This window comes from Halichoeres trimaculatus, unplaced genomic scaffold, assembly GCF_033239565.1.
Source record: "Halichoeres trimaculatus isolate MK-OKI-2021-1 unplaced genomic scaffold, fHalTri1.1 fHalTri1_scaffold_6, whole genome shotgun sequence".
Classification (NCBI taxonomy): domain Eukaryota; kingdom Metazoa; phylum Chordata; class Actinopteri; order Labriformes; family Labridae; genus Halichoeres; species Halichoeres trimaculatus.
In genome coordinates this window covers 8,936,659-8,952,568 of record NW_027437184.1, presented here as the reverse complement: position 1 = coordinate 8,952,568, position 15,910 = coordinate 8,936,659, and the positions used below count along the sequence as shown (strand labels likewise).

Genomic DNA, 15,910 nt, shown 5'->3' with positions numbered 1-15,910 from the left:
ATCTGCATCAGTATTTTATTATTCATTCTATTCATTCTATTCATTTTTTAATTTATTTATTCTGTTTTGTTTATTCCATTGTCTAATTTATTAGCCTATGTTATTTTTTCCCTATTTTATGTCCTACTACTGTACTGTGTGATGGGCCACTGGTAACATCAAATTTCCCCCTGGAAATTAAAGTATTTCTGATTCAGTTGAAGTTTATCACATAGAAACATCAGTCAAACAACAAACCTTAGTAGCAAACATGTTTCTGATAGGGACCCCCTCAAAAGTGAGACCTCAAGGGGATATCCTTGAAATAAAGAAACAAAGTTTACATTGCACCCTAAAGCGGCACAACACTGGGGTCCTAGTGTGTGATTTCACATTGCATCAGGTTGTTGCAGAATCGTGAGAGGCACAGCTTGTAAACACACAGCAGGAGCTCCACATACACACACTCCGGCATGCAGACAGTGCTGCCCCACCCTTCTGGCTACAACGCTACACAGTGCTGCAACTTTTCTCCTTTTACACTTTTTTCTGCTACCTCTGAGGAAAGATCAAAAGTGAATAAGTGGAATGTGTGGAAGTAGAAAGAATATAGTGAGAGCTTTTAATATTTGTTGCATCATTTTAACTGTAAGAAGCTGGCACACCTGTGATAGTTTTTTTTTTCCTATCCTGAGCCAAGGAACCAAAATGAATACACATCCTGGGCCATAGTCTCAAGAAATTACTTCAGTGACGTGAGAAGGGTTTGCATTTGTTTGCCGTGCCAAATAAAGAATTTCCAGAGGCTGTATCATTTCTATTTTTGTAATTTGAAGTGTCCTTTAAAATACAGCAGATACACCATGTGACATACTGTTTTTAGTTCTGAGCGTTATTAAGTTTGTCAGCGTTGTTTTTTTATGAGGTTTCCGGAACAGAAACAGGACGCTCCAGTTTCCCTTCGGTTCTCGTTTTTCCACTCAGCTGACGACTCAGCTCCTCACAGCAGGGGAGCAGTGAAGACAGGATGTGTTTTTCTGATTCTGACTCACTGAAGATAAAGTTTTACACGTTCCCTCACCCAAGGTCTTCTTTTCTTTCCCTCCTTCATTTCTTTATTTATTCGCAATTTTCCATTGCAATGTTTTCCTACATTTCTCCTCCTTCTCCTTCTTTCTCCTTTCCTTCATTTCTTTCTTCCTTCCTCTCTTCTTTCTCCTTTCCTTCATTTCTTTCTTCCTTCCTCTCTTCCTTCTTTATCCTTATTTTTTCCCTCTTTTCTTTCTTTCTTTCTTTCTTTCTTTCTTTCTTTCTTTCTTTCTTTCTTTCTTTCTTCCTTTCTTCCTTCCTCTCTTCCTTCTTTACCCTTATTTTTTCCCTCTTTTCTTTCTTTCTTTCTTTCTTTCTTTCTTTCTTTCTTTCTTTCTTTCTTTCTTTCTCCATTTCTTCCTTCCTTTCTTGCTTGTTTCCTTACTTCCTCATTTTTTTCTGATTTCTTTCTCTGTTCCTTCCTTCTTTTCTTGCTTGCTTTCTAACTTCCTTATTTTTTCTTTCTACCTACCAACCTTTTAATTTTACTTTCTTTAACTGCCCTTCCTTACTTAATGCCTTTTTCTTTCTGAGTAGCTGTTTTGTATTATTTCAATTTTTTCTAACTTATTTTCTTTCCTAACTTTCTTGTCTTTTCTTTCCTTGTTTATTTTTTTCTGTCTCTCATTATTCCTTCTTTTCATTCTTTTAACCTTACTTAAGTTTTCTTTCTTTTTCTGTCCCCTTTCCATTTTAATATTGTAATTTGTCCTTACTTTCTTTTCCTGTTCTTCTTTGTTTTTCTTATATTCCATATCTTTGTCATTTTTTAAATCTTATGTCTCCTTTTCTAAAACTTCTACTATGAACTCTCTCCGCTCTTTTTTAGTTTTCTATCCTTCTTTGTATCTTCCTCTCCACTCTCTCTGTCCTCTTACTGCTGACAGTCGTCAGTCTCGTCTTCTTAGAGATCCTCTCTGAATGTCGTTGAGTGTCTTGTTTTCTGCTCGGCTGCAGGTCAATGACTCGCTGCAGCAGACTCTTTCTAATGCCTCTCTATACTGTGTGTGTGTGTGTGTGTGTGTGCATGTGTGTGTGCATGTGTGTGTGTGTACATTCCAAACGGATGTCTAAAGATCAACAGCCTCACAACATAAGACACCACGAACTTTCATGCCAGCTTTGACCTTTTGTTTTACACACACACTCACACACTCACACACACACACATGTAGCGATAAATTATGGACCCTGACTCATCCCACAATTGTTGTTCTGACTTGTTGCCATGGATACAGCCTTGTAGGGAAGTCTGAACACTGACTGCTGCTGCTGCTGCATTAAGTGCGGGGAAGTGTTGTCAGATTTTATTGTCCTTCACTTACTTCACATTTTTACTTTCTGCTTCATTCCTCTACTCCCCCTTTTTCTCATCCCTTCTTTTTTATCCTCTTTACTTTTCTCCCGTCTCTTGTCTCTAAACTCTCTCCTTTTCCTTTTATTTTTCTTCTCCTGTATATACTTGTCTTTTTTTTCTCATGCTTTACTTCTTCACTCTTGTTGTTTTTCGCAGTCAAGTGTTTTATTTGTAGTGTCTGTTTTTCCTTGTATGTTTTTGATCTACACTGTTTTCGTTGGAGTTTTTGTGCCAATGTCTAGCTTGTCCATGGCTTCAGCGTTTACATTACACATCTCAGGCATGAGGAGGAGAGGATAAATCCCTCCGACAGTTTCTTTCTTTCAGAGATACTTTGATTGATTGTATGAAAGTTGTATTTTCTTTGTTTGTTGCGCTCTCTATCTCTCCTAAAGGATGTGATGTTTCCTCAGCTTTAGAGACATGTTGTTTCTAAGGAAGTCAGGTCATATTAAGGTCACAGACTGCAGCTAAGAAGTGGGTGTATTGTCTTTGTCACACGTGATGTTGATGTTGCATTGCTTCAAACCAGGGGTCTTAAACTCATGGTCCACTGCCTTCATGGCCTGGGCTTCTGTTGGGACCAGGGAACAAATAATCGATTTCTGAGTTGGCCCTGAACATAGCACAACCACCACATGAACCCAGGCAAATAAATAATTAAACAAATAAAAGTAAAAACATTCAGAGCACTGCCAACATCCTCAAAATATTGTTAAAGTAAGATGTTTTTTTCAAAGACCAAGAGAAAAGTTGATGTCAGGCACAGAGTGTTTCAGGAGAAAGGAGATTGATTAATTCTGTCCCGTTTAAAGGGAATTACACGTGTTTCATATACAAAGAGAAAGTTGCCGTTCTGAAGTACAACGTCACGCAGTGTTCTTTAACTGGAAATGTGGAGCAGTTTGCAAACACAATGAGCTGCACAGCTAAAGAAAGAGCTTTCAGTACAACAGAATGTATTCCAGAGAGCAAGAAAGCTCCAGTAAAGTGATGTCCATCCTTAAGCTACACTGAGGGTTTCAACTGCCACCCCTCAGAGCAATAGTGGCCCCGCTGTCTGAGAGGAAACACTCTCAGGTGTCTGGCAGTTAGCCAGCTCTTTGCAAGAAAAGACTAATGTAACTGAAATAATTTAGTTTGAGAAGTACAGTTTGAACAGATAAACATGTTTTTCCATTTTTTTGAGGAACACCTGAAGTGGCACCTTTACAACAAGATTGGAAGCTTAGCAACTCTTGGGTAATTTGAGTTTGAAACCCTTGCTTTAAACTTTTGTATTGGAGATCCAAGGGTTAGTAAATAAACTCTGTACAGCATGAAGTTTAGTTAGTATATTCTATTCCTATCTGGATTTAAATATAACATAAATAAGATCATTAAGCAAGTTATCTGTTTCATGGTCATGTTGGATTTTCTCAGAGAACACAAATCCATTCGAACTAAGAATACACCAGATGTGTCCCTGGTCCGGCTCTACTCCGTTATGTGTTGACTGCTTTTTCTCTCATCTATTAACTTACACCAGCTCTATGTTTAGTTTGGCATGTAGTGGGACATTCAGACAGCTGGAGTCACTGAGGACAAAGCAAAAAATAGGAGGATTGTGTATCTGCTGCCACCTGCTAGAACTGAAATGCAGCCGCACCGGAGTGAAGCCAGTGAAACTTTTCAGATGCAGTGATGGAGCAAGACACATCTCGTATATTTTGACCGTTACGGCATGTAGACTGAAGTTGACACTATATTACAACATTACAACACCATATTGAGAGTAACTCTTTTTTTTTTTTCTGTTACAGAATGTGAAGTTTGGAGTCAAAAAATATGGAACCCCAAAAGACTAATAATTAAGTAAATAAAAAAAAACATTTTGAAATAATACCATTTTTTAAATAACAGAAAAATATGTGATATAGCTATTATATTGTAAAATTTGGCAGTATTATTACAAAATGTGATTATCATTCCTCAACATCAAATTATTATAGCTAAATATTTTGCAATTATATATATATAAAAATGACTTTTTATTTATTTTTCAAGGTTTTACAAAGGTTTTATAGAAGAAAAAACATAGAATTGAATAAATAATGTTTATTTTACTTCATACTTTTCAAAATAACTTTTTATTTATTTTTCAAGGTTTTATAAAGATTAAAAAAAAAACAAAACAAAACAAAAAAAACGTTTTTTACAAAGTCAATTTGTATTTCATAATGTCCTTTTACACAAGCAGAGGTCCCACCCTCGAGCTTTGATTGACTGACCAAGTCATTCTGATGGAGAACAACATTATGAAAGAACATTATAAAATAAAAATTGACTTAGAATTTTTTTTTAATTTATTTTTTAATAGCTTGGAAAATTAATAAAAATTAAATATTTTAAAAAGTATGATATTATTTAAATAATATTTATGAAATATTTAATTATAATGATTTTATAGAATCATAGAATATATTTCATAATAACATAGCATTAGTTCACAGTTTAATGGCCATATTATATATTTGTATGTTCTTTATCAAAATGGTATTTATTACAAAATGTTGTTTTTATTTAATTAATTATGAATCTTTTGGGGTTCCAGAAGAAAGTTACCAGGGCTTACTCAGTCGATCTCTGTTTTTTGTCTTTGACTTTGTTCCTCGCTGATACTTTGTCTGCGACCAGAGTCCCGAGCAAACACTGGCATTGAGAGCATTTGCAATTCATGCAACTCAGAGTTACAAAGTGCAAAAACATGCACTGACTGGAAATGAAAGAGTGCAGCTCACCCTGTTACATGTCAGCTTACCATCAAAGTGGTATGAACGTGTTACTTCAAGCTTAAGTCGCTGTGTAAAGTTTTAATTTGTCTTTTAACCTTTCAGGAACCGTCTTAAAAACGTCTTAAAGGAAGCTGACATTAACGAGATGAAAGGAACAGCAATCCTAGAAGGACTCATTATGTAATCAGAACAACTACTCTAGAAAACGTGACTTTCTGATCAAAACTGAACAAGACAGATGTGACCCTGACAGTAACATAATCTTTACACCCTCCTCTTCCCTGTTGTCCTCCACTCAACTCTCTCTTCTCCAAACCGTCTAGAGGACTGAAAAAGCTTTTACGTGTTTTTCTCTTCCCTTTGCTTCTCACAGTTTTGTTTGAGTCTTTTTCCCCTCTTCTTGCGGCCCTAAAGTTCCTCGGAGCGAGGCGTTTAATCTCCAGTGGTCTCTGTGACTGGAGTGAAGAGCTCAGTGCTCAGTCAACCTTTCCAGTGACACAGACAGACAGACAAACATATGGACAGACAGACAGACAGACGGGCAGACAGCTTCTAGGAAAAGAAATCATGGAGAGGAAACATCTCGCATGAACAGACAGTGTGTGTAATTGAACATGAAACTGATTTTGTGTGCATGTGAGGTTGACACAATTGCTGCTGCATCACTAGTCTAATGTCTCTCCAGCACACTCTTAGCCACACAACACGCACATCTGAAGAAGCACACGCTGTTATCCGCTCATTCACGCAGCAGCACACATTAGGAGCTCTGTTTAAAGTTAGTGGAAGTTCCTATTCTTACCACCGCGGATGTTTTTGTTTTTTGTCTTTAGGGTCATGTGCTGGATGTTCACAGTTTTTACACTCTTTTTCTGAGAGGTTAAACCAAGGGTCTTCAACCTGTGGCTCTGGAGCCTCATGCGGCTCTTTGACTCCTTTGCAGTGGCTTCTTGTAGCTTTAACCAATTTTATCAAGATAAAGAATGTTTATTTTTCTTACAGAGGCTATTGATGATTAAAAACAAAAATCAAGAGCGCATTTAAATTTTGTTGTACTAAATAAGCATCACATCTTGCAAAAAAATATTCAAATTTCCTTAAGTTTTTGCAATTTTTTTATAAACTAATTGCAAAGGTTTTGGGTGTCCATTTTTGTCATTTTTTCCTATTTAGAAAAAAAACATTTTCTTTTTATTTTGCAAGTTTCTTTTTTAACAATTTATGCAAAATATTTAAAATCCATTTTTGGGAGAAATTTTGTAAATTTTTGTATTTTCTATTTTTTTTGTTTAGCAAATTTTTTTGATAACTTTTTTTTTTTTTTTTTTTTTTTACAAATTTATGCAATTTTGCAAATTCTCCAAAGTTCAAAACATTTAGATTTTTTTGAATGCCTTTTTATTAAATTTTGGACATTTTTTTAAATTAATGATAATGTGAAAATTTCCTTTTCTAAAAAAAAATTGCAAACGTGTTAAAACCTAAAACAAAGACACCCCATGTACAATTTAATTAACACCAAAAACTTCTGGTTTAGATAAATAATACAAGATTCTTTACAATTTTTAGAATTTTAATCTTTTTTGTTTTTGTTTTTATTTGAGGATTAAGTGGGTTTTGTGGCTTCTGAATGACTTTAATCCAAGTGAGCTGAGGAAAAATGGCTCCTATAAGAGTGAAGGTTGCAGGCCGCTGGATTAAACGAACATATTAACCTAAAATAACTTAGTTTTCTTTAGAGAAAAGCACCACTTATAGTGGGAGAGATAAGACTTGTCACAACCTTCCATGTTTCTATCTGTTTACTATTCAAGTTTCACCACCTCCGATTGTACCCTGGTCTAGATTTTGTATGTCTCACTTTCTTCCCTACTATCTTGCCTTAACAGTCAGAGAAGCATATTTCATCATCACAGTGATATGAGCAATGCAGCCATGATGTCTTTAGGCTTCCTCTGGGTAACACGGAAGTCTGGGATTATTTGATAAGCTACAGACAGAGCCACGGTGCCATCAGTAGAGTCATATCTACAGGGTTGCTATGGAACAGATATCAAGCTTGAGTAGATAATCCATAGTAACAGACTTCAAGGCCTCATTTAGACCCTGATTCATTCATTCATTACCCTCAAGTTGGCAAAATTTGGGTTCTCTCTTGTTCATGATTTCGTCCAATGTTGCCCTAAATTGGCCATGTTTTGGTTTTGAATTAGGGATGCATAGATCTGAACTTGGTATCTAGAATCAGTACAGACACAAAAAGTAAGATCAGCTATTCTGACAAAGTGATGATCCTCAGGACAAATCTATTCATATCAGTTTGGTGCTCTTCTGTGAAAAAAATCACGTTTGTGCGTTCTTTGTTATCAACATCGGTGGTCTGTGCATTTTTGCATCAAAGTGCGAAGGAAGCAATTCAGCAGTCCGAAGGTTTTTCATGCTTCTTTCGCCAATAACTCATGGTAAAATGCCCAGTAACTTTCAAAACAAATCAAACTGTGTCAAAACCCGACGGTATTTAGCTTGACAACAACATTAAACCAACATAATAAGCAGAGCCAGTCCAGGTTTGAGGTTTTACTGCCCAACATGAACCAGGAGAGGATCATCATTGGATCCTCAGTCTCTGGGTCTAGCTGTCTGAAGATCCTGCAACGTGCCAGAATGCACATGCGACACTGAATTCCCAGCATAATTCCTGTTAGTACCAGAGATTCACTCCCCCCACATCTAGAAACCCATAAAGTCATAATACACCCAGTTTATATTTATTTTTTATTTATTTTTGGTTTTACAAAATTAGAAAAAAACTTGAAGTTGCCAAAACACAATTCTCGGGGGCCATTTACACGACAACGGCTTTAGGGTGAAACGCAAAAGTTTTATTGCATTTCAGCCTCACGTTTACATGGAAACAGTGTTCCAGCCGATCCTACTACGTGAACTTTTGAAAACGGCTTCCAGAGTGGGATTTTTCTGAAACTCTGCTGACACCGTTGCCGTGTAAATATTAAGCCGGCGTTTTCAGTGGAAACAATGACGTCACACTCCACTTTGCACAAGCGCATACAACTGGACAAGAAGTACTGTTGTTACAATCTTCGCGAACAAGCGTGTTGTGCTTGTGCTGCTCAATCTGCTGAATCTGTGACTGTCTTTCCACAAAATGTGCATTTGTTGCTCCACTTTTGCACTTAGCTTTCACCAATACACCAGATAATCAGCCCAACTCTACTTTGGTGGAGATCTACCAAAAGGCAATGGACAAGGCAGCTATAGCACCAACTGCAGGCCTGGCATGGTTACTACAGCATTTTCAGTCCATCAGTGTTTCCGATTAAACGCAGTTTTTTTTCACTGCGTTTAAGCGTTTTCAGATGAAACGTAAACGTGGCCTCAGTCACATTCTCATAAGAGGGAAAAGAGAATGCTAAATTAATGGTGGTATCAGGCTGGTATCAGCTAATACCAAAGCCTTGTATCAATTGGTGCATAGTCTTATAGTCTCCCTTATGTCTCCTCAAACTGTTTCGCACTTCTCCTTTTATGACACTTTTTTCTCCATTTTTTCTCCATCAAATAGAGACAGAAGACCAGTCTGTGTTTACACAAAGTTTCTGCTTGTTAAGGACACGTTCCCTACTTCCTCTGCCAAGTGCTAGCTCATGCATAACTTTTATAAGGTTTCTCTGTGAAATACATTGAGTTTACTTTTTTTTCTAAATACGCTTCTTTCACATTGAATTAATGGGGCGGATGTTGTCCCCTGAGTTTAACCTGACTCATCCCCTGTCCGGCTCTATGTTGGCCCTGGTTTCTCCCAGAGATGTCTACATGTTGTACCAGGCAGTCTGTAGTGTTTAATGAGCGTCTGAGGACAGATAGAGGCTGGTGCTGTAATTCTGTGTAAGAGCTCTGCTGGGAACACACACTGGGAGTGATGGAAACATACTAACTCACTGCTAAAGGTCTCCTTTCTCCTCTTTCTTTTCTTGTCTCTCCTTTCCTTTGTATAATTTGTTAGTCTCTGCTTTCATTTTCCTCTTCTCTAATGCTGCCTGCTCCTCTCCTTTTCTTCTCTTCTCTCTCAGCCCTCTCATAAATCTCTTTCTGCATTAATAGTAAACAACATGCATGCAGGATATTTATGGAGATTAGATGCAGAGAGCAGAGTTGTGTCTTTATTTATAAAACTCCTCTCCTTCCTTCTCTATTTCTATCTTTATTGTTTTTCAGTTTCAGTGAGGGACACTGTCACTGTCAGCGTGGGTGTGAGGCTGTATAATTGAGGGTTATGCCTTATCATTATCACTTCCTTGGCTTGTTTTACTCACTGTTACAGTGCAGACTCGTCACAATGTGAAGGATGATAAACAAGTCACTTGTCACAGGTTAATATTGTCTCACTCTGTTCATTTTCTCTCTGTCCAGCTTTAACTTGATGTGTCAGGCAGCCACATTTACTTCTTGTCCCTGAATGGGCAGTGATGATGTTTGGTTCTTGTGTAAAGTCACTCTCCATGACTCTGTTGATGCTTCTCTGAGCTTCCATAAGCACCAATTGTGCAACAGATTCCTGCTTTTTAGTAACCGTCTCTACTACTATTCCTCCTACTTTAATTATTTTTGACCAACAAGTTATGTCTTTTTGTTCTTTACATTTTAGTTGCATTAACTTCCACTTTTAAGTTAGTATGTCCTGGTTTCAGTCTCAAGGATCAGAGATGAGCTTGGCAATCGATCATTTGTGAGAGCCACAGTACACTAATGCATCAGTACAACTGAGCACTCTCAACCTCGTAAAGTTGATGAGGTTATAATAAAATAATGGTACATTGATGTGGAACACCAACCAGACACTTCACAGCAATGACATCAGCTTTACAGCATCCTACGGTAACTCTCCAGGGACATTTGATAGTCCTGCCAGTTTCAAAGGAGCTGGTGAAAGCACTCTGCTAGAATAATAATAAAACTTTTAAACTAGTTGTTTAGACCACAAAATGTAATATAATGCCAGACAAAATGCTTTCAATTGCTGGAATTGTTTTTCAAAGCTGTACATTTCAAATTTGATAATTTGCATAATTAGAATTAAAGTCAGTGTGTGCCAGTCTATGGTCCCGTTAACACGATGTTTCATCCAAAAATGCTAAAACTGTTGCGTATGCTGTAGTAAGCATGCCAGGCCTGTAGATGGCGCTATATCTATCTTGCCTCAAAGAGAGTGGTAGAGCTCCACTGAAGTAGAGTTGGACCGATCATCTGGTGTATTGGTGAATTTTAAGTGCAGAAGTGGAGCAACAGATGCTCATTTGGTTTAAAGACAGTCAGCAGATTCAGCAGCACAAGCACAACAGGGTAGTGACTGTTGCATGCATTGTGCAAAGCGTGACATCAGCGTTTTCACTGAAAACGCCGGCTTAATGTTTACATGGCAACAATGTGGGCAGCGTTTTAGAAAATTCCACTCTGGAGGCCGTTTTTAAAAGTTTGCATTTTGGGTCAGCTGAAACACCGTTTCCATGTAAACTAGAGGCTGAAACGGAACAATATTTCAATGTTTCACCCCAAAATTGGCAACACTGTTGCCATGTAAACAGTAAGCCAGCGTTTTCAGTAGAAATACTGACGTCACGCTCAGTTTCCTGCAAACGCATACAACAGTACAACACGCTGTTGTAGCTTCTGTACAGTTATAGTGCCAACTGCAGGCCTGGCATGTGTACTACAGTGTTTTCAGTCCCTCAGGGTTTCCATGTAAACGGAAACACTGCATTTTAGCGTTTTCAGATGAAACATTGTGTAAACAGGGCCTGAGCTTGCAACTCTGTAGGAAGTATGCATTTGTGTGTGTGTGTGTGTGTGTGTGTGTGTGTGTGTGTGTGTGTGTGTGTGTGTGTGTGTGTGTGTGTGTGTGTGTGTGTGTGTGTGTGTGTGTGCTTGACAGGATCTTTGAAGCTCCTCTCTCACATCTCTCTCTCTGCTGATCTTCCTTTCTACTTTGAAGTCTACCTGAATTTTGCTGACTTGTGATTTCAGTGTGTGTGTGTGTGTGTGTGTGTGTGTGTGTGTGTGTGTGTACCTGAACACGTGTGGGTCACAAAACGCTGATGAGATTTTTCCACATGTTTAAGTAAGTAGAGGGTAAGAACTGCTTTTGCAGGTCTAGATACATTAAGAAAAAAAACACAAAAGGAAGGGTAAATGTAGGGATGAGTAATATGGCCAAAAGATATGGTGAGTTTTTTTTTTAGGAAATAACCACAATCTTGATTTCTTCAACACTTTTTTGAAAAATTTTCTAAGATTGCTTTGCACGTGACTCGTTCCTGTCATCCCTACGTACAATGCACATTTGAAATAAAAGAAAACAGACACGGATTAACCTCAAACCACAACACAGAATGGGCTTTGGCAGAGTTACAGGACTAGTTAAGTGAGATGAAAATGTTAACAGAGCAGCTTCAGGGTGGAAGACCTTCAACAGGAGCAGCCGTTATTTCTTGCATCTGTTGAAAATGCCAACAGAAGAAGGCTGACGCTTCATTTGCACTGATATAGAAATGTTGAGTTTGATGTGATTTTTAAATCAGGGTCATGTCAAGGCTTTACAGGATTTAATGTGTTAAGTATAATGTTAATGTGACATACGTGCCTTTGTTATCGAGTTGATACCAGCCAATGAACTCTAGAGAGCTGGAGACAGCTGGAGTCGCAATCTATCTAGTCCAATCCATTGACTCCTGGCCTGGCTCGACTCATTTTGCCCCATTTGTTGTTGTGGTCAGGATAAATACGATCTGGTTTTGACTTTGTTTGTTTTATTTTCAAAGTCTTTGGGTATTTAAATGTGTTTTTAATGGCTGACTATATGTCCAGCCCAATGTGATCTGTACTCATACACTTCTGTACCATCAGACTCTGTTATACCAACAACGGGTTCGACCTATAGTTGCGAGAAAGATTGTTAGCTTTAGCATAAGCTTCAGTTTGAAGACACAGTGACTATGTCAACCTATGGTACACAGTCTCTGGTACAACCTAATAAAGCTGTTTGATCTGGAGTCTTTTTTACCGGAGTGTGGTCCTCCAGGTTTGATGAGGAGGTCGTGCTGGTGGATCATGTTTCTGCTGACAGTCTGACAGTGTGAGGTCAGACTCTGCCGCTTAAATAATGGATTACAGCCCAAGAGAGGAAAGAGATAAAAGAGTCAGGTTCTCCCTGAGAAGCCTCTCGCATAAATCTAATTTCAAATAACTCATCATTATAATCCCCATCACTGGTGTATATTATTTCTCACTTCAATCAGGACACTTAAAAAATAAAAGCATCACTATTCTGCGTCTCAGAGTAAGGCAGCTTTTTGAAGTTACACCCCGACCAAGCCCAGCCTCAGGCAGACAGACAACATCACAAGAGTTTGATTCGTCTGCCAGAGAAAGAGAAGAGACTTGACACTCAGTTTGAGGAACCACTGCCACTCAACCCCCTGCTTAGTTCACCACTTCATGAAAACAGCTGTGTTAGTCAGAAATATGCTGTTGGATAAACACAATGGAGTGGATGGGCAGAGAGGAAACGGACACAAATCTTTGTATTAAACTAAGAACTTGGCACACTGTCTGAGGTAGTGAGGTAGTTTAAGGAGTTATCCACCATATGTATGGATATGCATCCTGAGTTTTCTGATGTGAGCGTTCATTCACGACCCCTCTTTGTCTCCCAGGTCTGTCGGTGCTGCAGAGAATCTTGGACACAGCAGCAGAGAGGCCTTGGCAGGTCACCTCGGTTAACTTGGACACTCTGACAGAATCGGCCTTCATCAAACTGCTGGCGGACCTCGACTTCAAAAAAGACTTTCAGATCATCATCGACTGTGAGCTGGAACGACTCAACTCCATCCTCAACCTGGTAAAACACTCCTTTATTCCAGCGTCAGGCAAACTTTTTCTTTAGTCTCAGACATAAAACAGCACTGGAGCGCATCAGTTAAACTTTGTTCTTAATTTAGCTAATGCACTTGTTAATGTTGGTTTTGAGTATAGACTGTATATAGAGTGGACAGTGTGGCTTCGCCATTTATCATTCTACGGTTTTGAAGCTGAAATTCCCCTGTCAAAGGCGCCGCCATTGGCAGCAGTTGCAGCCAGAGTCTGCGCAGTAGAGACGATGAGGGATTCTGGGAGAATCTGGGTGGAGCTGGGTGACAAAAATAATATATATATTTTTTCTTTCGATAGTCAAATCTCTTCTTGACTCTACCTCCCGACATATTTTACAATCCCCTAAAAAAATACAAGAGAACGGCAGCTGTTAATCATTGTTTAACCTTACCTAAAGCCTTGTTTTTAATCTTGTGTAACTAATGAAAACGAAACTTTTCAGAAAAAAGTGGACTTGAATACAAGGCAGCCAAATGATATCTTCAAATCACTCCAACAATCGGACGAGAGAAACATTTCTACGAGGTGTAATAATTTTTTAAAGTTTTACCACAGCCCATCTGGAATGGCTAGAAAGCCGGATTTTTTAACCCATACTGCAGCCAGTCACCAGGGGGAGCAGTTTTTGCGGCAACCTCACTTCGAGGCGAGCGAGTGGACGTCCATTTTTTTTACAGTCTATGGTTAAGACATGATTTGGAGTGCTTGGGGACATAAAAGACAAAGTTAAAATCTCTGTTTCGTTTCAAGTTTCAATGCTTATAGTCAAGATACAACACATGCATTACCAGTCTCGCTCCGCTCCATCACAGCGCTGGAACTGAAAGTTTCTATTTAAGTCAAAGTATAAACTCACAACAGCTCTGCACTATTGTGTTCAAGCTACATCCCAGCTAAGACAAGTAAGAACATAAAGATGTGCACAAAAATCACATTAAAGCACTGTTGACCTTCAAAATAAAACAACCCCGTCAAAACTAGATTGTAGTTAGCTTGACTATAGCAACAATTCGACATATTGAGTGGCGCCTGACCGGGAGTCAACAGGTTTGATGTTTTACAGCCCAACATAAACCAGGAGCGGATCATCATTGAGGTGGGAATCAAAAGCTCCACATCTACCAAGCGGTTCAGTTCAGTTACAACCATAGTAGCGAGGCCAAACTGCGTTTTTAAGTAGCATACAAGTACCACCAGATGGCATTGGATCTGTAAGAAGTCCAGCTACGCACATATCTGAGATTTTGGCACATCCTTTTACTAATTTTCACAAACTGACTTATTTTGTCCCATCTAAGGAATTTGTGCTTTTGTTATAACTAGTAATGACCTCTAAAACTTGCTGGTGTTTTGCACCTGAAGCATCAAATTTTCACCTATTTCTGACTTTTATCATGATTCATGAGTTGGAAAAAACTATCTCCTTTAAGTCGTTCAGTGTGTTTGTTATTCCTTTCTGTCGGTGACTTTCGTAGTAGCAGGGCATGCAGCTGAACATCATCCCTACTCTTCAACTGCAGCTGCTGTGACCACATTTCCATTTAAGTACTCCACACTTTGATTCCAGCCTCATTGATAATTGACTGTCGGGCAGGAGAACAGAGGGAGTGATTGGAAACGTTTCAGAAAGATAGTTTTGCATTTGAAATGATGTTTTGGAATAGTTGAACCAAAGGGAGAGAGAAGCAGCAGCGGAGAGCAGAGAGGTTTATATTTTTTCACTGCCCAAAAGCTGCTCAGTGTGAACTCGGTCCAAAAACCAGACGTCATCCGGGAAACTCCTCTTCCTGTTGAGCTCCAGCTGGCTCAGGCTCTCAAGTGTCAGGTGCTGCTTTGAATGTGTGTGGTTTATGGTTTCAGCTGAATTTATTTAATGGAGTCCAGCTCAACTGTAGTTTGAATATTTTGTGCCTTTAGTTTGAAAAGCAGTTTGTAGAGCTTTAGATCTGATGTTGGATGGTGTGGATGAGCTTCAAAGCTTATCATTTATTATTTTGTCTTAGGTTTGACTTTGGTGTTTATTTCCAGCAACTATATCACAAAAGAAGTTGCACTTCCACCAAGAAAACTTTAGCTGATTCCACATTTTAAAAAGTAGTGTTCACAACGTGGACCTTTCACAATTCAAAATAAATGCAGATAACTCTTTGCCTCTTCATTTTCTTCACTTCACTTTTCCCTTCAATTTCGTGCTTTGAAAATAATAATTAAAGTTTGAAAGTGCACTCAGGGTCTGATTCACGAATGGATTTCTTTAGCTAAATCTGTGCTAATGAAATAAAAGGTCACAAAGCGCTAAATGTAACCTGAACTATGCTGCAGGAAAGATGCAATTGTGATGTTCCTACCTGATAAATTGACAATTCATTCAAAATGAAAAAAAAAACATATTATAATACCTACTTTGTCTCCAAAAACAAAAATCACAACTTAAACTGACAATAATTAAAAGAAAAATATGGATCGTGTCATTAACACACTTAAATTGTGACAGGATCTTGTGTTTGATACCCATATTAGTAAAAGTTGTTGATCCCCATCATTAGTGATGCCTTTTTGTAAACTCTCTGGCCTGACTGGAGTATTTGGGAGAACTTGACGAGGTGAACGAAGGGAGGAGAGCTGAACATAGTTTCCTCCTCCTTCATCCTCCAGCAGCTGTGTTGGTGAACGTTTGCTGACTACTGCTCATTAGGAGCTGGACCTAAGAGGGACAGCGGAGCCAACACCTGCTTCCTCCTCCTCCTCTCCCTGCAGCTGCCTC

General features: G+C 38.6%; 1 protein-coding gene across 5 annotated transcripts in view; it reads left to right on the top strand.

The window, feature by feature from the left end:
• Positions 1 to 15,910, top strand: part of gria1b (glutamate receptor, ionotropic, AMPA 1b) — a 93,641-nt gene that overhangs the window by 41,977 nt on the left and 35,754 nt on the right. For all 5 annotated transcript variants that reach the window (XM_074673031.1, XM_074673030.1, XM_074673035.1 and 2 more), the window contains exon 4: positions 12,930 to 13,114. In XM_074673031.1, the coding sequence (XP_074529132.1) occupies positions 12,930 to 13,114 (185 nt within the window). The remainder of the gene's footprint in view (positions 1 to 12,929; positions 13,115 to 15,910) is intronic.